At 36.4% G+C, this 19,954-nt stretch overlaps 1 protein-coding gene across 1 annotated transcript in view; it reads left to right on the forward strand.

Moving 5' to 3' along the window:
* UNC13C (unc-13 homolog C) overlaps positions 1-19,954 on the forward strand; it is a 568,731-nt gene that overhangs the window by 346,112 nt on the left and 202,665 nt on the right. The window contains exon 19 of the mRNA XM_045073496.1: positions 12,673-12,806. Within this exon, the coding sequence (XP_044929431.1) occupies positions 12,673-12,806 (134 nt within the window). The remainder of the gene's footprint in view (positions 1-12,672; positions 12,807-19,954) is intronic.

Below are 19,954 nucleotides of genomic sequence, written 5' to 3' on the forward strand. Positions count from 1 at the left end.
TTTTTGAGAGAAATTATTTATTAATTTTAAGGATAAAATATCTAATAACTACTTTCCTGAAACATCTAAGAATAGCTAAGCTTAAGAAGATAAAATGTACAGATTTTCACAGTGCTTCAAGATTCCATTAAGGACAAAAATGGTTTTAGAAGCTAATGACAGAAACAAAAGGAAAATGTGGATGACACTGAAAACATAGCCAGAAAAAGCCTACAGAGAGTTCACATTTTATAAAGAACAATGGCGTTTATATTATTTCAGATCAAACCATCTGCTTAGACAAGCTCAAATATGAGTCATGTTTTATTCTTACTCGTGTAATGTCTATAAAAATGGATGCTCCTGGTACACAAGTGGTTCTTCCTGTCATACTTGGGGTTCTTTGAAAGCAGAGACTAAAAAAAGGAACTTGTCAGTAGTTTGAGACATGACCCCAGAAAGAGAAGTATAATAGGTAGAGAAAATGAGATATGGAAGTCAGAAAAGCAAGGAAGAATACTAGAATGAGCTTCTTGTTTCTGTTGTCACCTAAGCTCTGTTCCTTTGAGAGCCCGCTGGGAAAACCCATAGAGCACACACCTCAGAATTGTTCCAATGAAGGATGGGGAATGTAATGGGTTGAATGGTCTATCCAGATAGTACACCCAGAACCTCAGAATATGACCTTATATTGAGTAAGACTTTTGCAGATCTAGAGATTAGGTAATGTCCTAAATCCAAATACAGATATTTTTACAAGAGACTAGAAAAGAAGACACAGATGCACAGAGAAAAAAAAATGAACACAAGAAATGTAAAGGCAGAGATTGGAGTTCTCCATTCATAGACCAAAGACTCTCAAGGGTTGCCCAGTCATCAAAAGTGAGGAAAGAGACATGGGAGGAATTCAGAGTCTCTAAAAAGAAACCACCTGGCCAGCACTTTGATTTTGGACTTCTCACCTCCAGAACTGTGAAGGAATGCATTTTTGTTTTTAGCTACCAAATTTTTGGTAATTTGTTATGGTAGGACTAGGAAGCTAATACAGGGAAGCTGAGCTGTTGAGCCTTTCACTCTTCTGGGACATACTTGAAGGCAGTCAGAATGGCTGCCTCTGACTTTTTAAGAAACCCCAAGCAGCAAAGCAGAGAGAGGCTGCAGCAAGTGCTTGATGTGGGTGGGACTCAGCCAACATACACGGAATTATTCACCAGAGATGCACTGATGTCAGGTGAGCTGAAGGGATGCGACAGTGTATCCACAAGCAACTACTTCACATCTCCAGCCATGATTTGGAGAACCAAGTCCCTTCCTTGTGAGTCTGCCATCTTAGACTTGGTACTAAAGGCTGTGCTTTTGCATAGCAAATAGTAGAGGAGAAAAGAGCATAGTGGATTAGATACAGACAGTTAGTAGGCTGTAGTACTTCTGCTCCCATTCTACTGGCTAGAACTCAGATTTCCACAACTAACTGCAAAGGAAGCTAGGAAATAGAATTGTTTTGCTTATCTACTGCTATTTAACAAAAGATACCAAATCTCAGTGACTAAAAAAATTGCTCATTAATCCATCCTGCAATTTGGACAGAGCTGATTGGGATGACTTTCCCTCGAGACAGCATTAACCAAAGTGGCTCAACTAGGGCTGAGGGAGTCCACTTTCAAGAGTACTTACACACATGGCTAGAAAGTTGGTAATGACTTTCATGTGCTGAAAGGTTTCCTGGAACTTGACTTTATTTCCAGGTGGACCTCTCCAAAGATTCGTAACATTTGTTGCAAGTGCATATTGCACTCACTCCCAACACCTTACAAAATTCTTATGCTGTTATAGTTTCGAGCTCATGCTTCAGGCTCAGAATCCCTCTACATCATGTCCAGATGGAGATGAAGCTCCTTGGGTCCCATTTCTGAAGGATGGTTCCTCTTCACCTAAATGTTTGGAAACTACAGAGCCTGGTTGTTGGCTTCTCACATGCCCAAGGTATAGTGGTGAGATAGAAATAATATAATTGATACAGATATTTCTGTTCAAAAATAGGAGACACGTGACGCTCACTTGTCCATAAAAATTCAGATATCTAGCTGGGAACATGCTGTCAGTTCTTAATTGCAGCTCAGTCCCGCTGTCTGGGAATTATTCTCCGTGACTCTTGGCTCCATTTGCTGGGTTTGTAGCCTTGCCCTTGGGTCATTTATCCTGCTCCATAAGGAACAGCTCATGGTTACGACTGAGTAGCCTTCTTCAGCTTCCTGCCCATAGATGATTCAAAATCATCTTTTCATTTTGTGCTGACTTAATTTTTTTCTGTCCAAACTGATATAACTTATTTTAAGTATCTGTGGACATTGCATTAGACAAAAATGGCTCTCGTGTTTCTTTTGAGACAGACCTTCTTAATGTGAATGGAAAATCTTGGGCTAAGATTGAACAATGCACTTAAGAATCTTGGAAGTCTTCTGTCTAGTTGAAAGGAACTACAAAGCACAAGAAACTAAGAGATTCTTACAAGTCATTTTCTTCTAGTGGAAAAATTCCAAGAAGAAATTCCTTAAGATTTTTAGAAACTGTACTAGATATATCTTAAATATTCATAAAGCTCTCAGAAAACTTCTTTGGACCTAGACATTTTGACTGTAAAGTCATTCACGTAAGGTGCCTTGGATTTGATGTGTTCCCTGAAGATATTTCGCACATTGAAAGCCATAGCTTCTGGAAAGATTAAGGATGAGAAAGTTTTACTTTGAACCCAGGAAGTACACTTCTGTTTTTTGTTTTTGTTCTGTTTTGCTTTGTCTAGTTTAGCTCCCCTCTATCTAGCTATATCGTATTCTACATGGCTATAAGAAACCACTTGGCATGTTCATTATTCTGCTAAATCCATCAGCTCACATTCTATTTTCTATTTTCTATATTTATTGTAGATGACAATGTTGACAAATTTTCCCCACTAGATAGTAGGAGTCCTCTTTTACCTGACTTGAAATAATTTTTTCACTGTCTTTCTATTTCTCCCTGACAAGTCCTCTGATATCATTAATTACCTTCTTGAAACCCTTCTAGCTTCTGCCTGCTACCACTCAGTCCCAAATCATTGCCACATGTTTTAATTTTGTGCTACGTTAAGGGTCCACTTTCAGTGTCAAATTCTGTTCTGCTTACCTGTTAAATAAAGAACTACCCTAAAACATAATGGTTTAAGATAGTAATAGTAGCTTACTTTGCTTACATAAATGCAATTTAAGCAGGGCTGAGTGATAACGTCTCCACTCTGTTCTTTGTGGTTTCAGCTGATATGGTTTGACCAGAGAGGAAGTTCCACTTTGGACATGCTTATTCATATGGCTAACAATGTGGTGCTGTCAGTAGGAACTGTGTACCAAATGTGTTGGTTGGTTCTTTTCTTTTTTTAAGATTTTATTTATTTTTTTGACAGAGATCACAGTAGGTAGAAAGGCAGGCAGAGAGAGAGGGGAAGCAGGTTCCCTGCTGAGCAGAGAGCCCAATGCAGGGCTCGATCCCAGGACCCTGAGATGATGACCTGAGCTGAAGGCAGAGGCTTAACCCACTGAGCAACCCAGGTGCCCCTGGTTGGTTCTTTTCCACATGGACCTCTCCACAGGACTACTTGGGCAATTTCAGTTTAGTGGCTGGATTTTAAGAGAGATGGTCCAAGGTCCAAGAGATAGGACTTGGGAATAGCCAGTTTCTTAAAACCTCAGCCTGAAAACTGACATAGGTCACGTCTGTCATATTCTGTTGGTGAAAGTCACCCATATTCAAGGAAAGGAAATAGAAACATACGTTTTAATGGAAAGATTATCAAAGAATTTAGTCTTATTTAATCTTCCACAGTAATGTAGATGTGCACTCAAGGAAAAGGGAAAACTGATTTGGGGAACAGCTATCCACTTTCTGCCACAATTAATTCCAGCCATTTAAAATAGTATCTATGTAACATCTGAGAGGCTCAGTTGGTTAAGCATTGGGCTCTTGATTTCGGCTCAGGTCATGATCTCAGGCTCCTGATATCAAGCCCTGCATCAGGCCTCATGCTCAGCAGGGAGTCTGCTTGAAGATTTCTCTCCCCCTGCCCCTCTCCCCAACTCAGGTATGTGTATTCACCTTTTCTCTCTCAAATAAATCATTAAAAAAATTAAAGCTTAAAATAAAAAATGATTAAAATCAAACAGTACCCATATGTTCAGGGGTATGAAGTTATAGTTAGGGAAGACAAATTAAGTTCTAAATATCTGCTGTACACTGTAGTACCAACAATTAACAACACAGTGTACATTTAAAAATTCATTGAGAGTAGATCTCATGTTAAGCATCTTGTGATAAGTGGGGCAATGGAAAAAAGCAGAGAGATATAAGGGCATTGGGGGGGAGGTGACAGATAGGTTTATTACCTTGTTTTGGTGATGGTATCATGGATGTATGCATATGTCCAAACTTATCAAACAGTATACATCAAACATATGCAGTTTTTGTCTATTAATTATACCTCAATAAAACTGTTAAAAATAGTAACCATATACTTTTAAATCAACATATCAAGGGTATAATACTTAGGGGTTATGTTTTCTTCTCTGTAAATTTAATTACAGGTATAATCGTAGAAAATATATTAAAAAGAGACTCAGCATGTGGTCAGTTTTTAGGTACAATGTAGACAAGGGACTTCCTATATGCCTCATAATACTTAACATCTGGGAGTTAAAATATTTGGAGAGATCTGATATTTAGGAAGTTTTTCTTTACACTATACTAAAATCTTCTGTATTGAAAATTTTATTCATAGATAACTAGTTTTCTTCTTGACCACACAAGACAGATCTAATTTATCTTTTATTCTCTTCCTATATGACAGTCTATCATGTATTTGAAGTCCACTATCAGGCTACTCCTGAGTTTGGTCTAAGCGCTGCTAGTTCTTTTAAAGGTGTAGTATCTTCAATGGAAAATAAATGCCAGCTACCTGTGACCGGTTGCGTTTTTCCTTTTGGATGTAAGTTTAATTTATATAAAGAGAAAAGGACAAAAACTATTAGTTTACCCACTGGAATCATTTTATATTTAAGGTCTGCTCTTTTGCATCTCTCTTGGGATTCAGATAAGAGAATTATCCGTTAGGTAGACCATATATCATATGCCATTAAATTAATTAAAGGCAAGTATTCACCTGTTACATTAATAAATGTCCTCTTATTGAAGATTTTCTGTTGTGCCCGAGTTTTCGCATCTGAGAGACCACCAAGGAGCCAAGCACGACGCAATCACACAAGGGTTTATTTGGCAAGCTTAAGCTTGCCCAAGTATACCCGACACAGTGGAGTAGGGACTTGGACCTTGAGCCAGATTACAGTCAGAGTTTTTAAAAGCAGAGTAGGGGTGGACTCAGTGGTGGGTGAGGACAAAGGGGGTGTTCAGAAGGGCTATCAGGGTCAAGAAGACTGTCAGGATATTGAAGGCCTGGTTACTATCAAGCCAAGGCCATTTTTCCCTTTAATGAGGCACTAGGATAAAGACAATTGGGAGTTTCCTGGTGGAATGTCACATTCTTGTATCAAGCGTCCTTGTTAGTGAGATTTGGGTTTAGATGAAATTTAACTTTATTTACTTTTCCTTCTACCTCAGCCTCCTTCAGTTTTGTTTATGGAAAGGATGGTGACATTAGGGCTTAAGGAACTGTTATTTGTCTCTGGAAATTGGGCTAGACTCAAGGTGGGTACAGCCTTGTTTTTCTTGGCCTCCACATTTCTACCAATATACTTGCTCAAATTATCAGAAACAGGATTGGCTATATAATAATCCTATTTTAATAGAAGAAATCTGAAGTTGAAAAATGAAATCCTGTTCCAAATTGTACACATTCTTGTTAAGCTGCGAACAAAATACAAGTTTCTGATTTTATGTTCAATTATTACTTTTTCAATTATACCATGCTGTTAAGTAATTTGTATATTTAAATCTAAATTCAGAGTTATGACACTTTATGGTTGTGTATAGATAGCTTACCCAGGTACAGTCTATTCAAATTCAAGGAACCATTAAATGCTGTTAAAAGCCACTGAGAGTAAATACCCAGTAGTGAAAAAAAAAAAAGCCACTGAGAATGTCCAAACACTTTGAAATGTAGTTTTGGCAATTTAAATGTCAAGATACATTGGATTTACTGAAGCTGAAAGGACCTAGTAAATATTTTGCTAGAGTAAAAGTGAATTATTCTAATATATGCATTTTTTTCTAACTCTATTTGCATAGTTTTAATTTTCAGTACTTAGTCCTATTTAAGGCCACTAGTTGCTCAATTTTTATTCTCAGTTAGCAACATCTATTAAGTTATTTGAGTAGAACAGTAATTTCCCAATGACTATTAATTTAAAAAAGTAATGTTTTACAGAGGGATCTAGCATAGGAGTTTATCAGTGCTTGGCCATATAAATATCCAGAAAGCTATTCCATTTCCTCTTAAAATTAGGGAACTGCATGTAGTTGGAAATTTCTCAGATGTAAAGTGAAACAAGCCTTTTGTTATACTGACAAAATGCAAATTCCAGCAAATCTATGACAGATACTAGTTTTTAGGAGGAACAATAGCACTCTTCTTCCTTAAAAAACAAACAAAAACCTTCTTTTACCTGATTTAATTATAGTCTGACTCTTCTTGTGAACATGAGGATTTCAGAAGAGCAGAGCTGTATGTGTTAAGTCCAGATTCCCAAGCCATACCTCCATCTAAGCTGATTTTGTGTCTGCAACAGAGGCTTTAAAGTCAAATGTATTTCTCATAAGCAACCGGGTGATTCTGATGTACACCTATGGACCCAGACTTGGAAAAACACTGCTCAGTGGCTGCTTTGAATATAGTCTCAAATTTCACTCCTTAGTATATGTTTCTTTGAGATTCTCATTGTTGCAATACACATTGCCATAGGCACTTTTGCTATGAATTTTAAAACCCAGTTAAAGAACAGTACTTGCATTAAAGAACAATAGTGGAAAAAAACTTTTGAAGCAGGTAGATGAAAGGTCATGAACTTGTAAATGGTCTAAGTAAGTGGTGAGTGGAACTTTGCCAGAAGCAAAAAAGAAAAAAAACAATAGTAGGAGATGTTGATACCACCTTCAAAAGGATGTTCCATTTATTTATATATATATATGGAGATTTAGGTCATCAATTAAATTTATTAATGTTCCCATTTACAGTGGCTCTCAAACTTTTTAATTAAGGGAGTTGTCATAAACTCTGTTAATCAGCCTTAATTTGTTCCTTTATGAGTTAGCAAACAAAATCCAACTCTGTTTTCTATTCAACCTGAATAATTTTTAACTTGAGGAGAATGGAGGGTAGAACAAAGGACATTCCCTTGAGAACATGAAATTTTCAAGGTCTGGGTGTTCTGACTTTTAGGACGTTATGTGACCTTAGATGGACCACTTTAAACTAGGTCAGCCTTTGTTTTCTCTTCTGTAGAACACAGGAATTACCATAATTATTTGTAGCCTTTTCAGCACTATAAGGTGATTACAGAACAAAGAAAAGAGGTATAGTGATGTGAGGGGCAGGGTGTCTATGAGCTCTTGGCCAAAGTTGAAAAGATGTGAGATAAAAAAAGATTTGCATTTCCTTGTGCCTTTGTGTTTCTCTTCTTCCTTCCTCTGGACCAAAATAAATATTTGTTCCAGCACTTCAACCATTCAAGTCAAACATTTAAATCTCTTTCTCTTTTCCTATTTTTACTATACCTCAGTAGCAAATCCAATGCCCTTGACTTCTAAATCCAGAAGAGCCATGATTATCCTGAGTAGTGACACTGTAAGTTCAAGGCCCCACTCTCAACAAAGCTCCCAACCTAACTGGCGGTGCCCCCATGGGTTCCAGGGACACCGTGGGTCCAGTTCAGGGTCTCTGCCATTCCTTGTGGAGACTGTTTCAAATCTTTACTATTTATTCCTCCTCTTCTCTCAGGATAGAAATTCTTAGCTATTCTTTCTCACCATGAACAAGACTTATCTGCAAGACTATCTTCTGACTGGAAGAAGTCATGTTTTTCAGTTGTTTGAGGCTAGTTCTTCCACATACACTCTGGATCCTGTCTTTCCCATTTCAGCTCACTCCCCCACCTATATCTCTCATTCATAATATTGTATTATTTTCCTTATTTGTATTTTTCTCCAAGGTCTTTCCTCTGGTCATATATTCTCCCTCTCTCGGAGTAATCTTATTTACTCCATAATTTCAGCTACCACATACACCCTGGAATTCTTCTGGCTACGTCAGCAGTCTAGGATGTTACTTGAAAATCCAGACGTATCTACCCAGGGGCCTTCTGGGTAGTCCCACTTGATTTTTCCCTCTCTCTCTTCCTTTTTACCACTTAGGCAATGAATTTGGTCAGCTTCGCTTAATAACCATTTCATAAATATTTTCATGAGTCTATCAGTTTTCCTCATTAACTATTTCATTAGTTTAACTTCAATTAAACTTCCTGCTACTGACAACTCATTTAAAACAAAATGTAATTAAACAAAATGTAACAAAATGTAATTAAACAGTTCCATGTTTGACATCTTCTACTGGTCTTCCTCAAGTAGGGTTTAAATGTTAATTCCTTGGGGCGCCTGGGTGGCTCAGTGGGTTAAGCCCCTGCCTTCGGCTCAGGTCATGGTCTCAGGGTCCTGAGAGTGAGCCCTGCATGGGGCTCCCTGCTGCGCAGGGAGCCTTCTTCTCCACCCCCTACCCCTGCTCCGCCTACCTGCCTCTCTGCCTGCTTGTGATCTCTGTCAAATAAATAAAATCTTTAAAATATAAAATATAAAATAAATAAAATAAAATAATAAATAAATAAATAAATGGATAAATAAATGTTAATTCCTTGACCTGACACACAGGTCCTAAAGGATTTGACCATTGTAACTATCTTTGTAGTCTTTTGTTTCCCCAAGTAAGTTCAGAGGAAGGTCATTCTGAGAGAAGTTGTGCAAGAATGAGATATGGGGAAGAGGAGGGGGTGGAGGGTTTTGTCAAGTTCAAATACACTTGAGGAACTAATGCTCCATTTTTAGATCTCAGAGTAGTAGTTTTCGTACTAGTCTGAGTTAGTAACACAAGCAATTCTAGGAACTTTATTATATATGCAAATTTTCAGGCCTCACCTTGGATCTGCTGAGTCAACAACTCTGGGGTGAGGACAGCCCGTCTGTGATTGAGCAAGCTTTTCTAACAGTGCTGCTGAATGCTAAAGTTGGAGAACCACCATCTTAGAGAATCACAGGGCACAGTAGCATGTTACTCCAAAAATCCAGAAAACATTGATTTAACTTTGTTTTAAGCAAGCATTTTCTCACTTGCTTTGAGCATGGTCTATGTGTGTGTGTGTATAAATAATGCTGATATCCACTAGAACCAATAATAGAGAAAGACAGTCTGTCAAAAGGCTAATATCCTTGTATCCTAACATTGCTAGTAATTCTGCAATTATGTATCTGTCATGTACTTGTGCATTTCAGTATCACCTTACTTTACTAAATATCTTCCCCCAACCCTTGTGTAGCCAACTCCTTAGAGGAGGGGTTTCAAAATTATATACTTATTAAGCAAATACATGGAATGCCCCATATTTTATAACCAATTTGATATGTTGTGTAAGCCCCACATTAACATGAAGATGGTATCTGTTATTTTGATACTTTTTTCCTCACATGTAATGGTTCTTTCTATATGGAAATCTATCTTCATATTTTCTCATTTGACATATTATATTGTATATCTTTTCAGCCTGTCTGGTAAAGCTTTTCTGTATTGAAATATCCTTTATAAACATGACCATTAGAAACTTTCTTTGACTGATTCTACACTCTGGCAACTTTTCCACATCATGAATTTTCTTCTCTTATACTCTCACAGCTTTTCTCATCCCTTTTACTTAATAGTCCATTAAGAAAATAAGGTTTAGTCACTGTAATTCTAATGGTCATAATCAAAATCAATCTACTAAGTTATAGTTTTATGAACTAACTATATTCCCATTTTTTCCCTTGGCATTAATGGGTTTATCATTATATATTATATGGAGTATATATAAGATACATTTTTCTTATGATAAATATTAATTTTCAAGGGTTTCAGTAAATATTAATGCACTTATTACTAGCTTCCTAAATTTCTGTTACCATTGTCTTATTTTTTCTGACCATAAGATCAAATGCCATGATAGACCTCTAGGATATTAATAAAGTGTTGCTTAGGAAAAAATTAATCTTTAAGAAATCTGGTAAATATTTCAACATACAGGATTGCATCCCATCCTTTTAAATATGCAGGCTGTTAAAGTACACTATTAAATTAGGGATAGCTTGATTTATTTTAATGTTATGGGATATGTAAAAACTTAATGATTCAACATCCAGATTGGTTTATTCTGGGGCAACATACAGAATTTGATGAAAAAATGGTACCATCTATAATACTCTAATGTCATAAAAAGTATAATGAGAGTAGGATTTGTGACAGCTACGTCATTTTGAAATTAATACATATTCAACTACTTTATTGTCTCCTTCTTTCTTTATTACTCTTTGCAGAATTACAATAAGTAATTGTGATGTTAGACATGTTATCTAGAGTCATTTGCTTTCATTTAATCATATTACTTGAAATAACCTAGACATATAGTTTGGCTGTATACATATCAGGACGATTAATGACAGTATTAATCAAGGTCAGATGCCTTTGTGAAACAAATGCTATGGCCATCAGAACTAATTTTATTTACAACCTTTATAATCTACCAGGTTCCCTTGATTTTTAAATTCATAGAGGAAGAACTCTATTGAACTTAATCTAATGAGTAAATAATTACATTATTGTGATAATAATAAAATCTTATTCATCAAAGAAAGATAAATTTAAAAAGAAACTATAACTTGGAAGTAGGCAAAGCTGAATATTTGCAAGCCTGTATTGCTGCCTAATTTTCTTCTTGAAGATCTTCCAATGTGCCTTGATGTACCTTAGGAATTGAAAGAGGAAGCCTGCCAAGAAGTTTCAAGTGGTTCTCCAGGACCACAGATACAAGGTTCATAAAAACCTTTTGAGAGTACTTATAGTTCATTCTGGCAATCTGAAGTAATTTGTGCCAGTCACTGATTTTTGGACTAATGTAGCTCTCCAACATTTAATATCTGTTGCATTTTGAGCAAAAAGGTAAGTCAGCAGCACATAGAAGCACCTTAGGAAAATACATGTCCCTAAAGATATATTGTATTTTCCTAAAGGTACATTATAGTGTATGGAGGTCTTTACTAGTAAGTGGATTCAACATATCTTAGCTTAAGTGAGAAGAGTAATGTGGTGCTGACTCACTCAGGTCGGGTTACGTGTCTTAGGCAGCCATTCAGCAGAGAACAGCTGATCTTTGGATGAGACATAATTGGAAATGGCAATAGTTTGGGCCCCAAAAATCTAATCCACCTTTTCTACCAGAGAACCCATGAATTTCCTGAGCCACAAATTGAAGTTTTCAGATATCCTGGACCTATAAGCTTGTAAATCATTTGGCAAAAATAATTACAGAGGGGGGAGCCACATGCTTCCTACTTATTTGTATACCTGAGTGAAAATTGGCTCTGCCTTTATCTTTTTTGCCTCATTATTTAAGTAAGTAGATGTAAATGTAAATGTAAGTAATGTAATTTTTTTTAAGATTTTATTTATTTATTTGACAGACACACAGAGAGAGAGATCACAAGTAGGCAGAGAGGCAGGCAGAGAGAGAGAGGAGGAAACAGGCTCCCTGCTGAGCAGAGAGCCCAATGCAGGACTCGATCCCAGGACCCTGGGATCAGGACCTGAGCCGAAGGCAGAGGCTTTAACCCACTGAGCCACCCGGGCGCCCCAAGTAATGTAATTTTAAGTAAGTTGTAAGTAATGTAAGTAAATGTAAAAGAAGTTCTCTAAGAAGATTACCCACCAAAGAAAACAATTGTATGTGTTGAGTATGATGTTGATATGTGAAACATACAAGATTGTTACTGTACTCTGTTCATCTCATTATAAACTTAGATCATCCAGCGAAACACTCTGAGAGGTGAGAGCTGGAGAATTCAGTAAGCATGATAAATCAAGGATTCAAATATGATTTAAATATGCACACACACACAAGAAAGATACATAACTTTTAGTTGACGAGGCACATTTGTGGGTGGAAGTAGAGTGGTCCATGCCATTCAGAGAACACTTATATACTGTAGAATTTAATGGTACTGGCTTTGTAACCAGGCAGCCCTGAGTTCTGCACACTTACCACCAATGTGACTGTGGACAAAATATTTAGAAAGGATATATTATACACACACACACACACACACACACACACCCCTTTGAACACACAGAATTCAAAATCTCTCCTTGGAAGAAGCCACTTTAAAGGGATGATTTTTACAATAATAATGAACTGCAATTTAGAAAGTACGACCTCCAATTCAAAACTAAAGATGTAGAAATGCAAGCCTGGCCTGGCTGTTGTGACTGTATCCTATGGGAAACCTGAATTTAATAGTTTTGGCTCACATAACCTAAGAATTTGTCCAGAGCCACTTTTTCTCTAATCCTTCCATTTGACAGTGACAAACTAAACTCATATCATTTACTCTTTTCTTTTACATGTTGTGTGACCTTGTGAGCAGAGTAAGAAACAGGACATTCCTCGGGAAGATCAAGGACCGACCACCAAGAATTTGGATTTTTGGCCCCAGCTGATTACACTGATGGTCACTATTATTGATGAGGATAAAACTGCGTACACACCTGTCCTAAATCAGTAAGTACCTTGTCTTGGAAATGAATGGATTTAATTTCACTGAAGTTATGAAAACATAAAATATGGGAAGATGGTTTGTATTCATGATTTATACTCTCATTGGAAAATTTTGTTTTCCAAAATTGTTTTCCAAAATTAAGCTATATAAAGCAGGATATTTGTATGTTTAGCAGTAAATATCAATTTGGTGATATGATGAGTTTTTAGTTCAAGCCCCATCGAGTGAGATTCTTTGGATATAGAGACAAAGAGTTCCCAAAATTTATTTTTATTTGATGTAGAAAAGTTTCTTCATTTGTTCCCTTCTTAATTACCTCCTTGTCTCAAAAAGAACAGCAACAACAACAAAACCCACAAAACTATCCCATCGCACTTCCCCTAAAGCTAAAATGTTGAAAAGTTGGTAGTAAACATATTTCATTGTGACTTTGTAATAATAAAGATTTGTCAAAAGAACACCTGCTTTCAAAGTCGTTCTGTCCCATGGATGTATTACAGTGTGTAACAGAATAAGTCCATTTTCTCAAGTAACAGTGTTAAGCCTATGCCCCCCTGCATAGAATTTGCAAATTATGAGCAGAGAGACAAGCAGATGACTTGAAATTCATGGTCATTGTAGAATAACAGATTCTAGAAGAGTCTAAAATTATTAATTTATCAAAATGTCACTTGCTATGAGAACTTGGACAAATTATCTAATTACCGTGAGTCTCAGTTTCCTCATATATTATTAGATAATATCGAAGTTCCAGTCCTAAACAGGCAACCTCAGTGTTGCCTGTTTAGGATTTATCGTATTGCCTACATGTCGATGGCTATATAGCAAAAGCAAAATAACAGCTCAGTCTACAAAACTAGGCACTTGCAATGTGATTAATGGAGAGGATGTCCTGACTTACTGGTAAGACCTGAAATGCTCTGGGCAGCAAGGATAGCAATAGACAAACCATGAAGTAGAACATGAAATAGATTCAGACTTATTATAGAGAACTTGTTTTATTGTTTCTCTATAATGGTCAAGGCAGTGTCAAAAAGCTTGTGTTGAATTCAACTGAAATTTCAGGTACAGAAGGAATAAATTTAAGTGTCCCAATTTTCCTCCTTTGCTTGTTCCATAACTGTCGATTTTCACCTGCCCCCAGTTCCTAACTGTGAAGAAACTGATCCTTTTTGATATGCAACCATGATAACGTCATTAGTTTGCCTTTATATGTTCTTCTCCCTTGCCCTGTTAAACTCACCTTTTCTGCCTAAAGACCAGAGTACCTACCTCTCTGACCCTCTATAGAGACTCTGTGGTTTTACTTTCTTCTGATAGGTTAGGACTGTATCTTCTCTTTTCTTTTTTATTTTTTTAAAGTATTTAATGTATGTATGTATGTATGTAGAGGGGGAGAGAAGGAGCATGAATATGGGGAGGGGCAGTAGGAGAGGGAGAGAAAATCTCAAGCAGACTCTGTGCTGAGTGTGCAGAGCCGCACGGGGGGGCACAATCCTATGACCCTGAGATCACAAATGGAGCTGAAGTTAAGACTTGGTTGCTTAACTGACTGAGCCACCCAGGTGCCTTTCTCTTTTAATATATGACATGTCATCCACTCATCTTGGGCAGCTTTATGGAACAAATATGTTTTCTCCTTCATCCTTTGGACCTTCTTTGAGACAGGGTAGATTTCCTGAAGATAGGGAGATCAATACATGTTTTATGCCCTTGATCTGGTATAGGCCATTTGGTAAAATCACTATTGAATGAAAATAGCGATTTTCTCAGAAATGCTAATTAAAAGTTACGTGAAAAAGATTTTCCTTCTAATCAGGGAAATTCTTTACATTTACCAAATACTAGAAATCCAGGTATGACTAGTAAAAGATATATCATAAAATCATGGAATCAAAGTTTCCCAGAATTATTTTTAATCATATACTATGAAATATATACAAAGATTTTATTTGACTTTTTGGAACTATATAAAAAGAAGTGGAGGAAATACATTCAGTTATGGCAAAAATTCAAATTATGACCTAAGTTAAGTCTACTAAGTATAAAAAGAGGCAATGAGACAAGAAAGAGATATCTTTGTTTTGCTTTTTATTTTTGTTTTTAATTTAATGTCAGTGTTTAGAGTCACTTTTTTTTCCTGTGAGCACCTAGCCCTAAAAAAACTTGAATGCCTTCCTGGTATTTGGAATCTATGTTTCATGATCTTATTTGCTCAGATTCTGAGGCTATTTTAAAGACTTATTCAAATTTTATGACAATTTATAATAATTATAGAATGGACACTTGAGAAAAGAGTTTTGTTTTGCTTTTTTAATATTAGTATATATCCAGGCATTTATATTGGTTGAATGAATAAAGAAATTAAAGTAAAGCTTATATGTAGTTAACATCTCTTCTTTCTGTTCCTACTTCATTATTAATAGGTATATAAACAATGAATCTTAGAACACTGAAAAAAAGTTACCAAAAAAAGAAAAAAATAGGTACAATAGAGTATTTGAGCAATATTTATTCACATTTTCAAAATTTATTAAGGAGCTTTCTAGATGCTCATAAAAATTTCACTATTTTATTAAAATTGAAAACCATTAATTATTTTCAGATAGTAAGGTGTGGTTCTCCCTCTCCCTTGTTAACATTTATTGAAGTATAATTCAATACAGTAAAACAGCACATTTGAATTATATAATTTGACTAGTTTTGGCATATATATCTAGTCACAAAACTCTCACCACAATCAAGATAATTAATATATTTGTCACCCTAATAAGTTTCCATGTGCCTTTTGTACTCACTCCAAGCAACCACTAGACTGACTTCTGATACTATAAATTAGTTTAGAAATTTTACCCTTTTATGTAAAAGAATCATATGTACATTTTTTGGGTCTACTTCTTTCCCTCGTCACAACTATTTTGAGATTCAAACAGGTTGTTGTGTGTAGCAATACTTTGTATTATTTAATTTTTTATACTTTTTATTTCTGAGTAATATTCCACTCTAAGATATACCCCCAAATGTTCCTCCATTCCTCTTTTAGGATTAGGGTAAAAAATTGTGTTTTTTTTTGCCCCCAGGTTAGGTTGCTATGAATATTTGTTTACAAGTTTCTGCATAGACATATTCTTTCTTTTCTTTTGGGTCACATGGTAGGTACATGATTTGTATTCTTAAAATAGCTGAACTTCTTTCCAAAGTGGTTGTACATTGCCAAAACTCAATATGGTTAGGATTTTTTTTAGTCATTCAGATAGGTGTATAGTGGCATCTTACTTTTTATTTATTTAAAAAAAATTTTTTTTAAAGATTTTATTTATTTATTTGACAGAGAGAGATTACAAGTAGGCAGAGAGGCAGGCAGAGAGAGAGGAAGGGAAGCAGGCTCCCTGCTGAGCAGAGAGCCCGATGTGGGACTCGATCCTGGGACCCTGAGATCATGACCTGAGCCAAAGGCAGTGGCTTAACCCACTGAGCCACCCAGGCGCCCCTTACTCTGGTTTTAATTTGCATTTTCCTAAATACTGATGTTGACCATCATTTCGTAGTTTATTGCAATCTATATATCTTTGATGAAGTATCTGTTCAAAAGCTTTTTACCATTTCCAAATTGGGTGTTTATCATTTTATTATTGAGTTATAATTGTTCTTTATATACACCAAATAAGGGTCTGTTGTCAGATAAAATGTTGCATTGTTTTCTCCTAATTTGTGACTTTTTTCCGTTGTCTTACTAGTATCTTTTGAAGAACTTTTTAAAATTTTTGATGGAGTAGTCCAATTTATTAATTTATAATTTGAGCTTTTTGTGTCCTATTTAAGAAATCTTTGCAACACCCACAAAACAACTTTTAATATCACAGTTTTCTTCTAGATGTCTTACATTGAGATCTATGATTCATTTCAAGTTATATTTTTGTACGTGGTATAATATAGATTTTAAGATTCTTCGGGATTTTCTTTTTCATGCTTATCTTTTTAATTCCACTTGTTAGAAGAATTATCCTTTCTCCATTGAATTAATTTGGCAACTTTGTCAAAAATCAGTTGGCTATACTTGTGAGAGTAACTCTGTTTTCTTTGTTCTATTGATTTATTGATCCATATGTCTATCAGTTTAGTGATGAGGAAATTCTTCGGCTTTTGTTTACCTGGAAAAATTCTTTACCTCTTTTAATTCTGAAGGACAATTTTGCCAGCTAGAGTATTCTTGGTTGGCAGTTATTGTTTTTCCTTTCAGCCTTTTGAATATATCATCTCATTCTCTCCTGGTCTGCAGTTTCCTCTGAAAGTCCACTGATCACCTATGGAAATCTCCTGTGAATAGCAAGTCATTTTCCTCTTCCTGCTTTTAAGATTCTCTCTTTGCCTTCTATTTTTTCTCTTTGTTGAAGTTCTCACTTTGTTCATGCATTGATCTCATGACCTCAGTGAGCATCTTTACAACCATTATTTTGAGATCTCAATTGGGTAAATCACTTACCTCCGTTTCACTAAAATCAGTTTCTGGTGATGTAACTTGGTTTTTGTTTGTTTGTTACATAGTCCCCTGTTTCTTCATTTTCCTTGACTGTTTTGGTTTCTGCACTTTAGAAAAAACAGCCACCTCTCCCAGTCTTGACAGTGGGTCTCATCAGTCACCCCAGCCTGAGTTCCAGGTTGTCTCTCAAGCATTTATGATTATCCAGGCCACAGGGTTTTTTGTTTTGTTTTGTTTTGTTTTGTTTTAGTCTCCCATAGTTGAGCATTTGTCAAGACTTGTCAGTGCCCCCAAAGGGGGATGGGGATAGCAGTCAGCATGTAGATGCAGGCTAATTCGAAGCCAGACCCTGAGGCAACCACTGGAAAAATATGTAGTTAAGCCCCTTCCAGGGAGAAACTTGGAAAATGGACATTTTTGCGTATTCCTTCTGCACTGGGCCCTGGGGGGGGGGGGAATGCTCCTATATGTGTTGAAAAGCTGCTGCTTTGTTTGCTATAGTCCTGTGGGACTCGTGAATGCAAGACCCACTGACTTTCAGATGTAGGTGATGTGGGGTCCCATCCCTTAGAAGCCATAAGTTGGGGCACCAAATGTGCAGACAACCTCCTTTCAGGGAGGTACTTGTAATTTGGTTTTGTTGTTGGAGCAATCCAGAGGGATACTGTCTGTAATTTCTTTTAGCTTCCTTCAAAAGATACATATAGTAAAGTTTCAGTTTTTCTCTCTGAATTATATAGATCAGGACCAATGCGTTGAGTAGGAAACGGACCAGTTTTCAAAGATCTATTTGATATGCAATGATAAAGTATGCTGCTTTTATGTTCTCAAGGTGTGGGATGAACCAGAGCATTATGTCCAAATCATTAAAAAACAAAACAAAACAAAAACAAACAAACAAACAAAAAACCAGAATATTTTATTTGTTGCTTGAGGAGATTGGATTTAAGATACTTTAAACAGGGACCTCTATCTTGTTCTTTCTATTTTGGAGCTAATGCTGTTCAAAGTATTAAAAGCTGTTGATTTGTTTAAACTGTGGCTTCCATTTGCAACAATGTGAATGAACCTTGTGGGTATTATGCTAAGTGAAGTAAGGCAGACTAAGGAAAACAAATAACATTCAATTCCAAGCATAAGAAGAATCTAAAAAAAAAAAAAAGAAGAAGAAACAAAAAGCAGAGTCAGATATAAATACAGAGAATAAACTGGTGTTTGCTGGATAGGAGGGTGATGGAAATGGGCAAAATTGCTGAAGAGAGCAGGAAGCATAAGCTTCTAGTTTCAGATGAAAAAGTCATGGGAATAAAAGGCACAGCAAAGAGAATATAGTCAACAATATTTTAATAGCATTGTATGGTGACAGGTGGTAGCTACACTTGTAAACATAGTATAACATATAGAGATGTTGAATCACTGTGTTGTATGCCTAAAATTACTGTAACATTGTGTGTTACATATAGTAATTATGTGTGTGTAACGTGTGTAAGTACAGTAAAAAATTAATTTTTTAAATTGTCTTTTTAGTGAAGTGACTTCTTTTTGTTTTAAGATGTTATTTATTTATTTATTGGTCCAACAGAGAGAGGGAGCATAAGCAGGGGAAATGGCAGGCAGAGGGAGAGGCAGGCTCGCTGTTGATCAAGGAGCCCGATGCCAGACTCCTGGGACCCTAGCATCATGACCTGAGCCAAAGGCAGCTGCTTAACTGACTGAGCCACCCAGGCATCCCTCAAAAACAAAACAAAACCAAAAAAAAACCTGTAAACACTAAAATTTAAAATGTCTTGCAAAACTGTTTATCATTCTAAAAAATAGAGCATCTGTATAATGCATCCTTATATCCATCACTCACATTCAACAATTACCAAGATTTTGTCATATTTTCCTCATATATACTTTGAGCTTTTTTTTCTTTGCTGAGTTTTCTTGAGCAAAACTCAGACATCGTATCATTTCATCCCTACATGCTTCATTATTCATGTCAAAAACTGATGACTATTTTGTTGCCTATCACAATTAATAACATCGCCGGTAATGCCATGGTATTGTGTTTTCTGTTCCACAGTTAAATACTGCTGTTTTTCCTTAAAAATGCCTTTTTATGTTTGTTTGTTTTTAAAGATTCTGTTCATTTACTTGACAGAGATCACAAGCAGGCAGAGAGGGGAGGAAGCAGGCTCCCTGCTGAGTCAGATGCAGGGCTCCACCCCAGGACCACGAGATCATGACTTGAGCCAAAGGCAGAGGCTTTAACCCACTGGGCCACCCAGGCGCCCCTTACATTTGTTTTAATCAGGATCCAAATAAGGCTCACATCCTACATTTGGCAACTATGTAGCCCAACTCTCTTATTCTATCTCCGGTCCCTTCCCTTTTCTTTTCTCCATGCCATGGACTTCTTATGGAGGCCATATTCATTGCCCTTTAGAATGTTGTGCTTTCTGGATCACTAATTTTTTGGACCTCTTTTTTATATTTAACTTGTTCCTCCATTTATGATACTCCCCAGATTTGAATATTAACGTTAGAAGCTCTTTCAGGTTCCTTTAGCGATCTTTTTCAAGATACTGAACAGATAATCCTGTGTACTTCCTACTCCTTCATGTCAAGGGTCACATTAAGTCTGGCTGTTTCCCCTGTGGTGATGCTAAGATGAGTCTGTGCTTG

The sequence above is a fragment of the Mustela putorius genome, unplaced genomic scaffold (assembly GCF_011764305.1).
Source record: "Mustela putorius furo isolate JIRA1106 unplaced genomic scaffold, ASM1176430v1.1 tig00537243_pilon_pilon_pilon, whole genome shotgun sequence".
Classification (NCBI taxonomy): domain Eukaryota; kingdom Metazoa; phylum Chordata; class Mammalia; order Carnivora; family Mustelidae; genus Mustela; species Mustela putorius.